General features: G+C 36.6%; 1 protein-coding gene across 3 annotated transcripts in view; it reads left to right on the top strand.

Annotated features, from left to right (window-relative positions):
• Window positions 1-16,417, top strand: part of LOC103030744 (GRAM domain-containing protein 2A) — a 45,300-nt gene extending 28,883 nt beyond the window's left edge. For 2 of the 3 annotated variants that reach the window (XM_049474501.1, XM_007244360.4), the window contains exons 3-12: window positions 108-165; window positions 2,628-2,700; window positions 3,778-3,881; window positions 5,617-5,715; window positions 6,151-6,222; window positions 6,410-6,472; window positions 10,225-10,384; window positions 12,909-13,002; window positions 13,365-13,472; window positions 15,169-16,417. In XM_049474501.1, coding sequence (XP_049330458.1) covers window positions 108-165; window positions 2,628-2,700; window positions 3,778-3,881; window positions 5,617-5,715; window positions 6,151-6,222; window positions 6,410-6,472; window positions 10,225-10,384; window positions 12,909-13,002; window positions 13,365-13,472; window positions 15,169-15,172 — 835 coding nt within the window. In that variant the 3' untranslated portion in view covers window positions 15,173-16,417. Of the gene's footprint in view, window positions 1-107; window positions 166-2,627; window positions 2,701-3,777; window positions 3,882-5,616; window positions 5,716-6,150; window positions 6,223-6,409; window positions 6,473-10,224; window positions 10,385-12,908; window positions 13,003-13,364; window positions 13,477-15,168 lie in introns of those variants that run through there. The other variant, XM_022672364.2, reaches the window with a different exon arrangement.
• The last annotated feature ends 539 nt before the right edge of the window (window positions 16,418-16,956 follow it).

Here is a 16,956-nt window from a genome sequence, read left to right on the forward strand (position 1 = left end):
TAATTGTGATCCAATCATTTCATTGGCTTATATAATGGATGCACTGTAATGAATGTAATGATGCATGAATCACTGTTATTTATTCTGTGTGTGTTCTGTGTTTTTAGGTTGCAGCTTATAGATGATCTGTCTTATGAAGATGTGAAAAAATGCTACAGGGGATCAGTGAGTATATCCTTTAACTCTCTGTACAGTAATTTAATAAGAAGCTGTTGTGCAATAGAGTCTTCCAGTGCAAAGAACATTTCCTGCTTTTACGTTCAGTTGAAAATTTTAAATTCACATTGAAAGATGTTTATCAGATAGAAATCAGGAAGTAAATGTTATCATGATGTGGTTTATGAGGCTATTTGTGAGGCATCAGCATATGATTTAAAGATAAAGTTTTTAAGCCTCAACATATCCTTAAACATTGAGTGTGTTTACATGCACTTACTAATCCAATAACTGCAGAAAGTCAGCCTTTTCCTGTAATACAATACAATACAAGTTGGGGGAATCATGTAACAGGTAAACTGACATAAATAATTAGATTACTACTTTGCGACCAGCCAATCATTTTACATGTACATGTAGTTACATGTAGTGTAAACATTAAACTTCCTGCTACGGCTTATTGTAAATGTGTACCCACTTTACTGGCTAATATAGGTCTGCATTTGTTTATAGTTTCTAACAGAATGCAATTCTGCTATTCTTACATCTTCTTAATATTGCTGCAAAGATAAAGGCTTTTGGATTATTGATCACCAATCAGTAGAGGTGTGATTGGATACTCAGCTCATGAGATGAAACATGATATTGGGATAACGAGAACAAGACAAAACGCTTTTTTAACAATTTATATATTTTTTTTATTTAAAAATTGAAAATAATGCAAAATCACAGTCAGTTACATCTTGTAATCCATCTTGTTATGATGTCAATCAATTTTTATTCTGATTATGAATTATATATGATTTATCATATGCAGTAAAACACAGAACAGTATGCAAGAACTGCAGCCAGTGTATTATTTCACATAAGTCTCTTCAGACTATTCAAAACTATTGCTCGAATCCCCCCAAGGATTCTGTATTTAACTGGCAATTCTCCTTGAGGGTTTGTGCAGACCTGGCAACCTGTGAAAAAATCTCCAAGGTTAATGCATCTGCGTCGTGTCAGTGCATTCCTTACGTCTGTGTCCGCGTCGCTCTGCAGTTTAAACTGTAAATACAGGAATGTGTGGGTGGGAACAGGACCATGTAATTAACACAAATGTGTTTGTTTACTGAAAAAAAAATCTCTAATAGATCAAAAACAAATATCTGATTTTACCAATAACAAAAACACTAAATATGATTCATTACTTCAACAGTAATCATCCCACCAATTTAACTACACAGAAAAATCAATGGCTGTACTCTACTGAGATCCACTGCCCAACATCTCTCCATACAAAATGACAGCAAAAACAATCCCTCTGCAATCACAACTACCTCACTCTCATGCACTCACCAACACACTGATTGCTGTCACAGTTTGGTACAATTGAAGGTGTTTTGTTTTTCGCTTTTTTTTTTGTCTTTTCTTCTGCCACTTGCTAAATGTCAGAAATCAGAGTCAGTATATACATGTGCTGAGAAATCTGATTACTGAGCCAAAATACAGCTGATTTCTAGAACTTAATCTAAGATGAACAAATTAAAGAGTAACAGATTTTGTAATTATTTAATGTTACAGATATAGATATATTTTAATATAGTACCAATATGAGCAGTTCTCAATACTCTCTTGTTTTCTTAGGAGAGCCTGATCTTTACATTAGCCCACTCTGAATGATTGAATAATTGTGCAGGCATTACGTATTAACTGTATAAACAATCTAAGTTCCTTTCTTGCGCCAGTGGGCTGTTCTGCATTGTGGAGCTGCTGAACATTGCTGTAATTGTGGTTAACCATTAGGAAGGGGACAGAGAGTAAATGTGACATTTGTTTTATCAGGTAAAAATCTTTGCTCAAGTTTCCAGTGGAAGGTCTGACATTAGATTTTCCCACTGTGAGGGAGGCTGATTAACAGTTTAAGAGCAAAGAGTGAGTCAGAGGAAGGACCTTTCAGATCAGAGATCAGAGAGGAGAAATGGGTGTTTGAGTGTAGAGCGTAAAGTCAGATCAATATAAAAAATAAAAAGAATTTTTCTACTGAATTACTCTTAGAGGCTAATCGTTTGCTCAGCTGGGGCGTAAATGATCTGTCAGAATATATCGTTGTTTAACAAGTCAATTTTTATAGTATATTTGCGTGTGTTATAACACTGTTTTAAAAGTCCAGCTACATCAGTTGACAACATGATTTATGTAAAGTTGGTAAATAGAAGATGGAATAATTAACTTATTATGTTAACATACATTATCTGTTATATAAACCAGATAATTGGTTTTTGGTTCATAGTTCACAGATTATGGTACATAATGACTCAATTTGAAGAAAAATACTTATGTTATTCAATTAAATCATTGCATTTTAACTGCATACTTGCCATGTAAATACCAAGTGGAAAAGGTCATTAGTCAGAGAGTGTGTTTCCATTCAGCCCAGCAGAGCCAGTGCTGTTCCTTTAACCCAGCCACCCTTTCTCTCCTCACAGACCGTCAGCAAGTACAACTCTCAGTACCACAAACTCTTCCAGAACGTTCCCAAGGAGGAGATCCTCATGAAAGGTAGAGTATCATTTCCTTTATTCACTTATAATTAAAGTGTAATATCTTATACTGTAAGTGTAATTTTTATTGTAAACCCTGGTTTCTTGAGCGATGTTAAGTTTAAGGAAATTTCCTAAAGCCAAGGTCCAGAACATTATCATATCTAACTTGCATTAGGAGAATTTTAGAATGCTTTGTAAAAAAAATAGCTTTTTAAAATAATGTGTCTCGTAGTGTGTTACTGCTTCTAATAATTCCCATGGTCTCAGAGCGTATGAGATAAACAGGTTAAGAACTGCCCATGGGGAGAATAAACATGTACAAGTCTATATCTATTCTTGATGGAAAGCTCAGGTTTCATGCTCCACTTTCCTCTTTTTAGAACACGCTTTGTGAATACATTTCTGTGTTCTGACTCACTTTTTTCTCCAAGCGCTGTTTTTTTGTGTCTTTTCTGTATGTGTGTCACTTATTTGAGTCTCAGTGATCATCATAATGCACAGAATTGATTAGCAGACACATCGTCAGATGTGTAGTTTATTACCTGGACTAAAAAGGCTAAAATTATAAATTATAAGTTCAGCTACAAATAGGACAGCGTCCGGGTCAGAAACTGCCTATTATTAAAGAACCACTTTTGGTTCTGTAAAGAGCCATGTTTGTAAATGACATTTTATAGGTCTAAAAAATCTAATTTTATGTCAATTTTCTCCTCTCAATCACCTCTGACACAAACATGGTTCCTTAGGAACTCGAAGTGGTTTTCTATGACATTAATAAAAATAATTGATGCACCTTTAGCTATAAGTGTAAAAATAGTGACAAGTTGGCTATTGCATATACTTAAATAACATTAAATCTGAAATATTGAAACTTATTTTAATATGTATAGAGCTTTTATCCCATTAATTTTTCTTATTAATTTCTATTTAAATGTTTTAGTTACAGTACATTTCTCAGGCATTTCCACTGTAATACTGTATGTAAACTGGAAAACTGTCTGTAATTGAAAGCTGTGGGGCTATTTTTTAGAATCAGCTTCACTTGAAGTGAAAGTGCAACAAGTCTAATTTTCACTCTCCCTGTTTGTCTTAGTGTACTCGTGTGCTCTCCTGAGGGACATCCTGCTGCAGGGAAGGCTCTACATCTCCCGTAACTGGCTCTGCTTCTACGCTAACCTGTTTGGCAAGGATATCAAGGTGAGCTCTGGACAGTGGAGGATGTAGTCTGTGTACATTTCCCCTAAAGGGCATCATTTTTACTTTCTGTGCGCTTTACACTGTGTGCTCTTTTAAAAAAAAAGAGAGATGCTGCAAGGGTTCTATAGTAAGGCATCTGTTTTATATAAAACCATGATACTGAAATCATTCTTCAAATACAAACACAAATTTTAGGATGTTTTATAGAGTTATTTAGTACCAACATTTTTCGGGAGTTGCTTTTTAGTTCCATTATAAAAGCCCTTTGCTAAGAGTGTATACACAGATCAAGCATAACATTATGTCCTTGTTTCTATACCCCTTATATTGATCATATTGTAGTTCTGTAATTACAGGCTGTAGTCCTGTATCTGTTTCTCTGCATAACTCATTATCCTCTTTTGCGCTGTTCTTCAATGGTCAGGACCATCCCACAGTGACAGTGGCATGGTGGTGGTGTGTTAGAGTCCATCAGATACAGCAGTGCTGCTGGAGTTTTTAAACCCTGTGGGTGTAGAAGTAAGAACATAATGTAATGCTTAATCAGTGTACAGTATGTGTATTAGATAAATTAAATGTCAGATGTAAAAATCATCCTTATCCATTTCACTTTAAGGAAATAGTATAGAATCGGCCTTAAATTCCACCAGCATTAGAACATCACCTTGCTTCAGACACCCTAATGACTCCACATGCACACTTTGTTCTGCTGTTGCTTTAAGCATTCATTCTGAAACATGTTCTTACCAGCTGGAACAGCCCTTATTACTACATATTGCACTGATATGTTTTGTTGAACTTGTGAAATGTGCTTTCCCAATTTATCTCAGTACACTCGCTTACAAAAGCACAGAAGCGTCAGACATTAGCCAAGGTGGACATTCTATTATTACTTACATCTGGGTATGTTCTAGACTCTTATCCTTCTTTAGAATCCTTTTACCCTGTAAACTACTAACCTATTGCTGCCGTTCTTTGGCTGTTTGCTCTTTGGCAGGCTTAGACTTTTATTTTGTTCTATTTTTTTCTGTTTGTTTTTACTTCGAGCGCAAAGGTCTGACTGAATTGGACTACAGGACATTGGTCTTAGTAACTGCATTCTCATTTTACGCTTCTTTTTTTTTTCTCTCAAAATAAAAACATTGACTAAAGAGTGAACAGTACATATAATCATAAAAAAATACTAGAATTATCACAGCAATAATAAAGACAGCACTGATGATGTCAGGATTCATGGGGCTGGAATTGTGAGAGTGAATTAGGCAGCATGAGATCATCATTTTCACACATGGATTGTTCACCACAGAGTCCAGATCTTAATGACATTGAGAATCTTTGGGATGTGCTGGAGAAGACTTTCTGCCGCGCTCAGACTCTACCATCATCAATCAGCAAGATCTTGGTGAAAAATTAATGCAACACTGGATTGATATAAATCTTGTAACATTGCAGTAGCTTACTGAAACAATACCACAGTGAATGCATGCTGAAATCAAAGCTAAAAGTGGTCCAATAAAATAATAATATTTAGTAGTGCGTATGATGTTTTATATACTATGTCTCTACTGGCCACATCTTCCTTTGTCTTGTAGTAAATGGCGTTGAAAGAAAAGTACAGTACAGGAAAGAATGACTCACTAGACCTGGCTAAAAGTTGGAATTTCCTTTTTAAAATATATAATACCATTGTCTCTTTGTCTGTCTGTCTCTCTGTCTTTCTTTCTGTCTGTCTCAGGTGGCCATCCCTGTTGTTTCTGTTCGTCTAGTGAAGAAACACAAAACAGCTGGACTGGTCCCTAATGGGTTGGCCATTACTACAGACACCAGCCAAAAGGTTGTGTATAATATATGGACCTACACTGTGTGCACACACACACACACACATATACATAAAGCATGTGAATTCCATTGCCCTTTACATTTGCCAGCTGAGTGTATACAAACTAAAAGGCCAATAAGGGTAACTGGAACAAACGGCCACCTATCGAAACACTGATGATGCAATGCGAAGAGTTCAAACACACTGGATCATTCACCTTAGTTGTTCCATAACATTAAATAATCATTTTACACAAGTATCACTGTGTTCTTTCATATCATAAAATCAACAGTTATGCATTGACCATGTAAAGTATTTGATTGTTCATTCAGCACATACAATATTTACAATATAAAATTAATATTTACAGTGTTCTTATACTGGTAAGGACTTACAGCATGTCTTGAGAGTAACCCAGGTCTCAAACATCTCTTTACTTTGTTTCCACAGTATGTTTTTGTGTCACTTTTGTCTCGGGACAGCGTTTATGATGTCCTCAGGAGAATCTGCACTCATCTGCAGGTAACTGTTGGCTTGTTGGATGCCTTCTGGGAATGTGATGCAACCCATCTTTGATTTCCTGTTGATATGAATGATCATGCATTAGCAATTTGTCTGCAAAAAAATGATTCTTCTAATATTAAGCATCAGAATATGAGATGTATCTGAAATGTATTGTTTTCACTATAGTGTAACTTTTGCTCCGCAGGTCAACGGCAAGAAGAGTCTGAGTCTAAAGCAGTTTCTGGAGGAGCCTGGCTCACTGTCAACTGTAAGAAACCCTGATCCCCATATTCACAATGCATTAAGTAAAATACAGTCTGTTACTTTCACACACTCACACAACTACAGTCTGTTTCCATCATGTATTTATAGAACATCCTGCTACACTTTACACAACACTGTTGACTCAGTCTGGGTTCAGCTGTGTCTGTTTGCTTGATGTGCTGGCAGTGACTGTTGACTGAACCAACTATATCCTACCCATAATATTTCTGTGTGTGGGTACATACAACTGTGAAAGTACGGATGTTAATGGATGGGTGTCATATAGACTCAACCGGTTATTTAAATTTTTAAAAATGTATAGGGACTTAAAGGTCTTCCTCTATGGCACATTTGGTGTTTGCTCTTCTGTACTTTGTGTTTTATCAATGGGGGTATTGGGTCGCTGTCATAATATTTTTTTATTTTATTTTAAGACTTCAGTAACAAGACAAAATAGTTAATACCTAAAATGTGAGCCTTGTCATCAAGGTTTAATACACTTATAAAAAATATTAGAGAGTACTTCAGGGCTTCTTTAGTAAAGGCAATGATTCTATTGTATAAAGAATCATGATACCACATGAAACCCTTAAGGGCTACAGTCACATTACCAGGTTGAAGTGATTCAGATCTGATAAACAGGCTTTTTGTTCAAGTCAGGGACATGTTTTTTAAACAGGTTTAAGACACTTTCTGATGTGTTCCTAGATGGGATATATATCCAGTTCAGGGAAATACAAAATGATTATGAATAGGTTTCCTGTATTCATGCTGTTACCATCAGTCAGCATCAGTGTTGTGCCAGATTCTGACTTTCTGCCAAAATACAAATCAATTTTATTTTTTTATTTCAATTTTATTTATATAGCGCTTTTTACAACAAAGGTTGTCACAAAGCCGCTTTACAGGAAAAACAGGTCCACGCCTCTTATGAGCAGCACCACAGAGATGCCAATTTTATGGTGACACAGTGGCAAGCAAAAACTCCCTTTAAGAGGAAGAAACCTTGGAAGGAACCAAGACTCAGTCCGAGGAACCCATCCTACTCGGGTTGACCCGCTCAGTACAAACAAACAACAAACAACAAACAAATAACAGAACAAAAACAGTACAGAGAATTAATGTGAACTATGGCTAATATAACAGGTACTAATTTATGAATATAAGAATGTGATGGGTACAAACTATAGAGCTATGGCTAATACAGAAACAGATACTGAGTGTGTTAATGGTAATCAGTGCAGGGTTGCAGAGCCGGAGAACAACACAGCGGGCAGTGGAGAGCCAGGCTGGGAACATCAGGAACAGCATCTCCATACATGTAAAAGAGATAGATAGAGAAAACAGAAAGGAAAGGAAGAGAAAAAAAGCAGAAGTTAGAAGGGTTGTGAAATAATTCTGATGAGTAGAAGGACAGGGCTGATTCCTGAAAGCTGGAACCACAGACGGACACATCCAGGAAGACCGGCCGGCCAGGCGTCTCAGCACATGTGAGAAAGATAGAGAGAGAGAACAGAGAGGGGAGGGAAGAGAAAGGGGTTAGAATGGTTTTATGAAACTCTGCTGGAGTGGGATGGGCACTGGTAGCAGCAGCTCAGGACATGGGGAGAGAAAGAGAAAGCAGATGATTAGGACAGGGTTTATATATGCTGGATAAGCTGTAAGAGGAAGAAAATTGTAATGAGACATTACTTAAAAGTTTGAGCAAATAGAAATGTTTTGAGTCTAGATTTAAAGATTGAGAGTGTGTCTGAGTCCCGTATATTAATAGGGAGGCTATTCCAAAGTTGGGGAGCTTTATAAAAAAACGCTCTTCCTCCTGCATAGTTTTTTCTAATACGTGGGACTAATAACAGGCCAGCGTCTTGGGAGCGGAGTGAACGCTGCGGATTGTAAGGAGTAAGGAGTTCCTGTAGATAATGCGGGGCCAGACCATTGAGGGATTTATACGTCAGGAGAAGTATTTTATAATCTATACGAAATCTAACAGGTAGCCAATGTAGGGATGAAAGAATAGGTGTAATGTGATCAGAGTTTCTAGCTCTGGTAAGCACTCTTGCGGCTGCATTCTGAACTAGCTGGAGTTTATTGAGTAATTTATGTGGACTTCCAGCCAACAACGCGTTGCAGTAGTCCAGCCTGGAGGTTATGAATGCATGTACCAGCTTCTCAGCATCTTCCAGAGAGAGTATACTGTGGATTTTAGCTATATTTCTTAAGTGGAAGAATGCAATTTTGACTATGCTACATATGTGAGCATCAAACGAAAGAATTGGGTCAAAGATGACCCCAAGGTTTCTCACAGTTTTACCAGGTATAATTAAGTGACCGTCTATGTCTACAGTATTAACATTTATGTTTTTATCAATATTAGGACCTAATAGAAGGACCTCAGTTTTATCAGAATTAAGTAAGAGAAAGTTGTGTGTCATCCAATTTTTAATGTCTTTAATACAGTCTGTTATTTGATTTGTACAGAGCTCCTCGTTGGGTTTAGCAGATATGTAAAGTTGCGTGTCATCAGCATAGCAGTGAAAGTTAATACCATGCCTACGGATAATTTTACCCAGTGGTAGCATATAAAGAGTAAAGAGTAATGGACCCAGTATTGATCCTTGAGGGACACCATATTTTACTCTAGACTGATAAGAGCATTTGTTATTTAAGTAAACACACTGGAATCGATCTCTCAGATAAGATCTGAACCAGGTGAGGGCTGATCCTTTAATTCCTATAAGATTTTCTAACCTATCAAGTAGAATAGCGTGATCTATGGTGTCAAAGGCAGCACTTAGATCTAGCAGTACAAGGATGGCATTACTGCCCCTATCAAGAGCTGAAAGTAAATCATTAGTTACTCTAAGTAGAGCTGTTTCAGTACTATGGTTTTGTCTAAATCCAGATTGAAAAACCTCATGCATACTATTACTTTGTATCCACTGTATTGTTTTTGAAAAATGTCAATTTTTGTAAATGTTTTTCATTAAAAAGATCCAGTGCAGTGAAATGCAATGTAATAGTGGATTGCCATTTCATTTGGTACATTTTCTGTTAGTGAGAAATACCAATGCTTTTTGTGGATTAGATTAACATTTTGTCATAGTAGTGTTGGCTTTTCAATTTGGCACTAATTCCTCTCCATAATCGTACATCCTGCGCAAAACGTGTAACATTGTTATCTCATTGTTCAGTGTTGCTTATGAACATATCTAGGCCAGTGGGATTGATTTTTTGAAAGTAAGGTGTGTTCAGGTAAATTTAGGTGTTTCAATCTTTGCAACAGAACACATGTGCACAACTGTCTGATTACAACCCTGACCATAGTTAACCGTCGGATGTTCATTGCGATACTGGCAATTAAGGTGCTGCTCATTACACACACACCCACACAACGACACACAGCAGTCCACAAACCAACTTTTACTTCAGCAATAAACAGAATACAAAAGAAAAAGCTGTTCACGCACTATTACAGCGTGAACATGCAGGTCAGTTTCCTCTGCTGAGAAGGAAAATACCAATCTGCCAAAGTCATGGTGTTTTGACTGGTTATTTGGTGTTACGCCAAAACACCCATGAATAATTAAATAAATTAGTACATGTTTTTGGCACGTTTTAAGCCATGCAAGGTGCACAATTGAGAGCTCACCTATATATAGCTAAAAAATAGGGCTACTGGTGTACATTCTCAATCGTTGTTTTACAGGTTTAACAAATTCATATCCTCCACTGTATCTATTTTTCTCTCTCTCTCAGGATGAGTTCCCAGTGACCACTGATTTCCCCCCAGTGTTAAAATGGCGCAGGAAGCCTTCCATCCCTTCTGTCTCCTCCTCGCTGCCAGATCTTTTGGGAAACTCCACCAGCAGCCTCAGTGCAGGAGATGCTCCATTCCCCACTGATACCCCACTTGAGGGTATTATAAAAACTACTAAACTACCACACCATTCCTAGTTCCTAGTAAAGCTATGACTGAAGCATCGACACGTTTAAACTTTCTCATAAAGAGTATATTTCACATTCAGCCTTATTTCAGTTAAATGGGTTTAAAAGAAATTATAATTCATCTAGGAACTGCTGTGGACTTCCACTGAAAATATATTTTATACTATGCAAAATCTTTTTCTAACTTATTTCAGCAATATGCCCTTGATTTGCCAATAAATTGCATTTTAAATCAATATACATAAATTCATATCAGTTCAGTATCAGAATGTGTTGACATATAGTGCATGTTGTTTAGCTATACCCATGTTTGGTTGCTGGTTTCTCTCTGAACTTCAGCCAGCCAATGTATTGATTGTTTAGTTCCACCAACAGCTAATCTGATTTCCTTTAATGAAGGACTGATTAGATAAACTAGGTGATGGATGGTGACTGTCAGTACTGGCCTTCCTTTGAAAATGGTAAAGCTAAGATTTAATGACAAGATTTGTGGGTAATGTACAGGTAATAATCCACATATTCACAGAGTTATTGTATTTCCTTTATATGTGTCCAATACAGTCAAATACAGTCACCCATGGTATGCTACTGCTACTTTTTTACTGCAGATGTTTGCATGCAGGCAAAGCACACAGCTGAAATCTCTAGTAGATAAGCAAATTAGAGTACAGTGAAATGTGAAACTGGTGCTCTAGGACTGTAGTAGAGTCATGTTTTTAGTGTCAAATGTTAACCAAAGGTAAATAATGGCTTTCTAGCATCATTATCTATTAACTCATCCTGTACATCTGGCTCGTTTCTCAAAAAATTATTTCAGTACAGAAAACTCATTAAACTCTAAATATTTATTTATATTAAAAGGACTTGCAGTAAAATGTGTTGTTCCTGATAGAAGCAGTGGTTACCCTGAAACTCTTACCATACTAACAGAGATTGTGAGAAATATTTGAAGGCCTCTAGTGTAAAAAAACATTCACAAGAAAGTGTTATTCCCTTCACTCCCTCTCTTTACTGAATAAGATTGGCAGTAGTGTAAAGTCTAAGCATTTCTACTCCATTTCCAGCACAGATCTTCTGAAGTGCCTGGCTGACATTTTAATATCTCCAAAACACAATGATAAAAGCAAAGTAACATTTAGGAAGATATCATTTAAAGCAGCATTATGTGAGAATTAGTATTTTATGCATCCCTACAGGACATACTGTACATCTGCATTTCTGGACAAGCTAAGATATACAGAACCATCATAGAAGTGGTAAGGTTATATTATAGGATTTTACACAACAGCATTCTACGGTTCTCAAAAGCATTGTCCTGCCCTTCACCAAAGTTACATAGTGCATAGTTACATAGTTAGCAGTGAGCAAGTCTCAGAGTGCTGTAATAGAGACATCATTTTAAAGCTGTTATTTTAAGGAAAATATGCTACATAATGCTTTTAACACCTTTGCAGATGACTGCTGCCTTGTAAGCCTTTTGTTTTAGCCTTGATCGTCATCCTGAATGCCCGCCCATTTACTGTTTACCTTACTCCCAACACACCTGATCCAGCTAATGAGCTCATTAACAAGCTCTGACAACAATCTCTGACTTATAGTTGGTGTTAGATGATAACAGGGAACTACAAAAATGTACAGAGCAGACTAAAGATAAAAAAAAACAAGCAAGGTACAATTTTTAATGCAATTCCTTCCATTCAATTCAGTATGAAATATCTTAGTCATTTTCAGTGAGTGTGTTGGAAGAGGCTAGTTGGCCACATGAAATGCGAACTATGGAAGAGACAAATAAGTTATGAAAAGGATTTTTTGCATGATAAGGCGCACCTTAATTTTTCCAAAAAGTCAGTGCACCTTATGTTTGAATTCTACCAGTCAGGTTGTAAGAAACACTAAAGCCACTTTGCTGAAGTGCAGCATTATACAGGAGTTTCAGTTTAGTTGTCCAGCACTGAGACTGAAGCAGTATTAGCATTAGCTGCTAACAGTGCTAAGCACTAGCACTTTTGCCATTCAGAGATGAATATATTGGACTGTATCCTGCTGCTAACCGCACTAAAATAGAGGAAATCTAAGCTTACTGTAAATAAACAGAAGTGTTTTACTCACCCAAATAAACAGTTTTTAGGAGAAAAATCATCCAGCGCTCGTTTGACATTTAAAAAAAAAAAAAAAATATTTTAAAGAATTACCGTTTTGTTTGCCTAGGCTCCCACAGTGCCAGACCTGCTGAATTAGAAGGGAAACATGGCGACACCACTTACTAGTGTTGCTTAAAATGTGCCTAATAATATAGTATAGAATAATATAGAAAATATAGTAGGTATATTTTAAGAAAATAATGCAAATAATTTGCAGCTGTAGACATTTTTGTAGACAACGAGCATGATTATTGATGGCCTTTATGCCCCAAATGACCAAATTCAAGATGTGTATTTGATGTGTTGTGTTCTAATAGTGTGCCCTTTTGTTTCTGTGCTGTGTGTGGTGTTCAGAGAGGCATTTAGAGGCTGAGAAGATTCTGCTGACCGAGCCCGTACCTGAGCTAGGCCACATGGAGTACCAGCTACTCAAATTCTTCATCCTGCTGTATGTACCCTCAACTACATATATCCAGAGAGTCTTAAAAATTGAGTTAGAAGTAAAGAAGATTTTTATTTTATGTTATTACTATTATAATTATGTGTATTGCATATTTTTTATGTATTCTTCTGCCCTCTCCTGGCCATTTTGGGGTATATTTGGATGTGGTGTTACTTTAATGTTATTATATAATGTCTCAAATTGTGGTCGTTGTTTTGCAATATGCTTTAAGGAACTGTTTATTTAATTTGTAGTTTTAGTCAGCTTTTTAAATACAATGCATTGTGGTTTACAATTACACAATTAATTGTAGCGTGTATATTGCGTGTGTATATTCACGTGTGTATTTTATGTGTGCATCTCCACAGTATAATCCTGCTCATTATGTCATCATGTTACCTGGCCTTTCGAGTTTGCAGTCTGGAGCAACAGCTATCCTTCCTCAACACACAGCCTACCTTACCTATGAGAGAGAGGTGAGCTGCAGTAGCTACAATAGTTAGCATCTGTAACCTTATACAGTGTTTTTGTCCAAAATAAGTTATTTAATACATTTACTATTTAGTGCAAATCTGATAAGCAGTATTTCGTATCATTGCACTATTCATATTGTCTCATTCTACCCTACTGTTCTCCACACAGTTACTGTACATACTGCATATACAATACTGTACATGCTGTTTTTACTTACGATGCTCTCACAGTGCATACAACCTACATCTACGTTCTCTCCACTCATTCTTTATATACACTACCAGTCAAAAATTTGGACACATCTTAAATTCTAAATGTTTTGTCATTATTTTCAAAATGTAAGCATTGTAGATTAATACTAAAGTGATCCATACTGTGAAGAAATACAAAGTGTTAAGCAAGCTAGAAAGTATTTTATATTTTGGGTTCTTCAAAGTTGCACCTTTTGCATGGATGACAGTCTTGCACATTTTGGCATTTTCTCGGCCAGTTCTATGAGATAGAATCACTTGGAATGGTTTTTAGTTAACAACTTTGCTGAACTGTGCTGTTGAATTAATTACCGTATTTTTCGCACTATATGGCACATCAGATTATGAGGTGCATTTTATGCAAGACTAGTAACTATTAGTATGAACAGGGTGTTGCCATGTTTTGCTTCTAAATGGCAAGACCTGTAAAGCTAAGATAAGTTAAGTTAAGTAGACAAAACTAGTAATTCTTAAAGAAACTCAGACAAGTCAGAGTCAGACATGTCAAATGAGTGCTGGATGTTAATCTACACAGATTTCTCTCCTGAAAACTGTTTATTTGGGTGCATAAAGCACTTCCCTTTATTTCCAGTAAACCTAGATTTACATATTTCCAGTAAAGTTAGAGCATTAGCATTAGCCGCTAACTGACAGCACTACACTAAGGGACCCTGAGTGCTTGTCCCATGTAGCCTATTTTAACAAGGAAAATACGCAGACTACAGTGCGATACAATGCTAATGCTGCTCCAGCAGTGCTATCTGGGGTTAGGGGCAGGGTACAGACAGATAATACTGGATGCGCAGTTAGCAGCCAATGTTATACTACTCCAGCCTCAGTGCTGGAGAACTAAACTGAAACTCCTGTATAACGCTGTACCTTAGCGGAGTGGCTTTACTGCTCCATACAACCTGACTGGTAAAATTCATACGTAAGGCGCATCGAAATAAAAGGTAAATGAAAGCATTTTAAGTGCGCCATATAGTACGTAAAATACGGTACTTTAATTTCTTACCCTCTTAATGTGTTTGAGAGCATCCATTGTGTTTTAAAAAGGTAGAGTTGATATACAGTGAATAGCCCTACTAAATAGTTCTAATCCTTATGGGTTCCTTCATAGTCTGGATGACTTCGATGACCTCAGTATTGATGTACAATGTAGTAAAATAATAAAAACATTGAATGAGAAGCTGTGTGCATACATTTGACCAACTGCTGTGCCTGATCCATCAACTTGTATTGGTACATCACAAACTAACACACCACGAGCATGTCAGTGTCACTACAGTGTTGAAAATAATAATAAAGTATGCAGAGAAACAGAATAACTACACTCTGTAATTGTAGAACTGCAATATACTCTGTGGAGCAATATACTCTGTGAAAATACTAGTTGCCTTTTTGTGTTTTCTTATGTGGTGTTCTTTGCGTCTGTGTTTGTTTATAGGTAACACAGGGAGGAAACCTGTGCTTTTGTTATCCAGCCTTTAATGGGTGTGAGGAATTACTGTGCTGGCTTGTTACCCTGGAATGGAGAATCTACTGATCCACTGTAGTAGAAGCCGTAGTGGCACTTAGCCAATGGGCCGATAGAGGGCGCCAGAGACAGGCCTGCAACTTCTGCACTACTGACTAACAGCACAGCAAATATAACAGGAACGAAGACTGTTGGCCTTGACTTTCCTGACTCGTCTGGCCTAATTGGACACTAACAGTATGTCTTTAATTGGATCTGAAGGTTTAACGACCTGTCTGATGATGGTGCTTATTATTAATATATGGGAAAAGTACCTTTTTTCTTTACTTCAGACTGTCTTTGACATCATTCTCCACCAAGACCAAGAGACTAAGAACAAATGGACATGTTGTCATTTCCTTCAACATTTCATGTTCTAATCATTTCTAGTCTACCTTTTGCCTTTCAAGTGACCATGGTGCCAGTGTCTGTTTACTGTTCACCCAGAGAGGTTAGTCCAAGATGTCTGCTTGGAGAAACTGCATAGTGAAGGAGTACATTTCACGTAACATTCATCAGCCATTCATTTCACCTCAAACAATGGATTTGCCTTAATGATATATGAGTGTCATTATGTGTCTGTTTGGCAGCTCCACTGAGACTAATATGGATGAAGGGTCAGTGTATTGTCAGTGATGTGTGTGGGTGTGGATAATGTCTTGTGCAATTATAAAAAAGTATAAGAATGTTTCAGAAGGCCAACTCAGACTGAACTGAATGGACCACAGGACCAGACAGAACTGCAGCGTGGTCCCGTCTCAAAGACTCAAAGCATGAGGTGTTTGAAATAATGGAAACCATGCAAATAAATTATTAGTAAAATAATTTAGCCTGTCACTGTATGATAATGTGCCTGCTAACGTTGCTCTCGATGTACTAAACGGTGTTGTAGGAAAAGGTTACGTATAGTGATGTACTTGAAATATGCTCTAGCATTTCAGGCATGGTAAAACGTTCTAGAGGACATAGGAGTGAATGTAGTTGAACAGAGAAATGTACAGTGTGCTTTCAGGTACATATTTACATTTATGTATTTATTTGTGTGATATTTTGTACAGAAACATAGAAGAATTTTATCTGGAGGAAAACATATATGTTCACAATGTACAGAAGAGATTTTGTAACTGTCAAACACACATTGTTTAGACAGATATGACTAATAAACTGCTTTATAAACTGCTATGGTTTCTGCATTTCCTTTATTTTGTAAAGTTTCTTATAAAGGGAAAACTTGATTCTTAATATCAGGATTTGATATGCTTTAATCATAATATGTTATTCAAACCTGTAATAACTGCAAGCTTTTGATAAACTCTGAACATCCCACCTCTCCTTAAGGTAGCGGGAATCTCCCTCTTATTGCTTCCAGTACATATTTAACATTACATGTTTTTTTCAGATACACTTTAATTGGTTTAAAGATTAGATACAATCACTACACAATGTATTACATAAAACAATATTTGATATATTATTTTAAAGTAATGCTTATGGCATTGATTAATCCCTTTACATATCATTTTATCACATATCATTTTTGAAGGTTGTTAAATAATATGTGATAACCACAACAGTCTTTATTTAGTTCAGGAGCAATGTAAAATTACTAGGACAGTGATATAGAGATATATTTATTCCTTGGAGTAGAATATCCATAATGTGGAAGCAGTATTGAGAAATAAAGAGCCAATGCATGTTTGATCTATATTTGGTGTGTGT

This window comes from Astyanax mexicanus, chromosome 2 (assembly GCF_023375975.1).
Source record: "Astyanax mexicanus isolate ESR-SI-001 chromosome 2, AstMex3_surface, whole genome shotgun sequence".
Lineage (NCBI taxonomy): Eukaryota > Metazoa > Chordata > Actinopteri > Characiformes > Acestrorhamphidae > Astyanax > Astyanax mexicanus.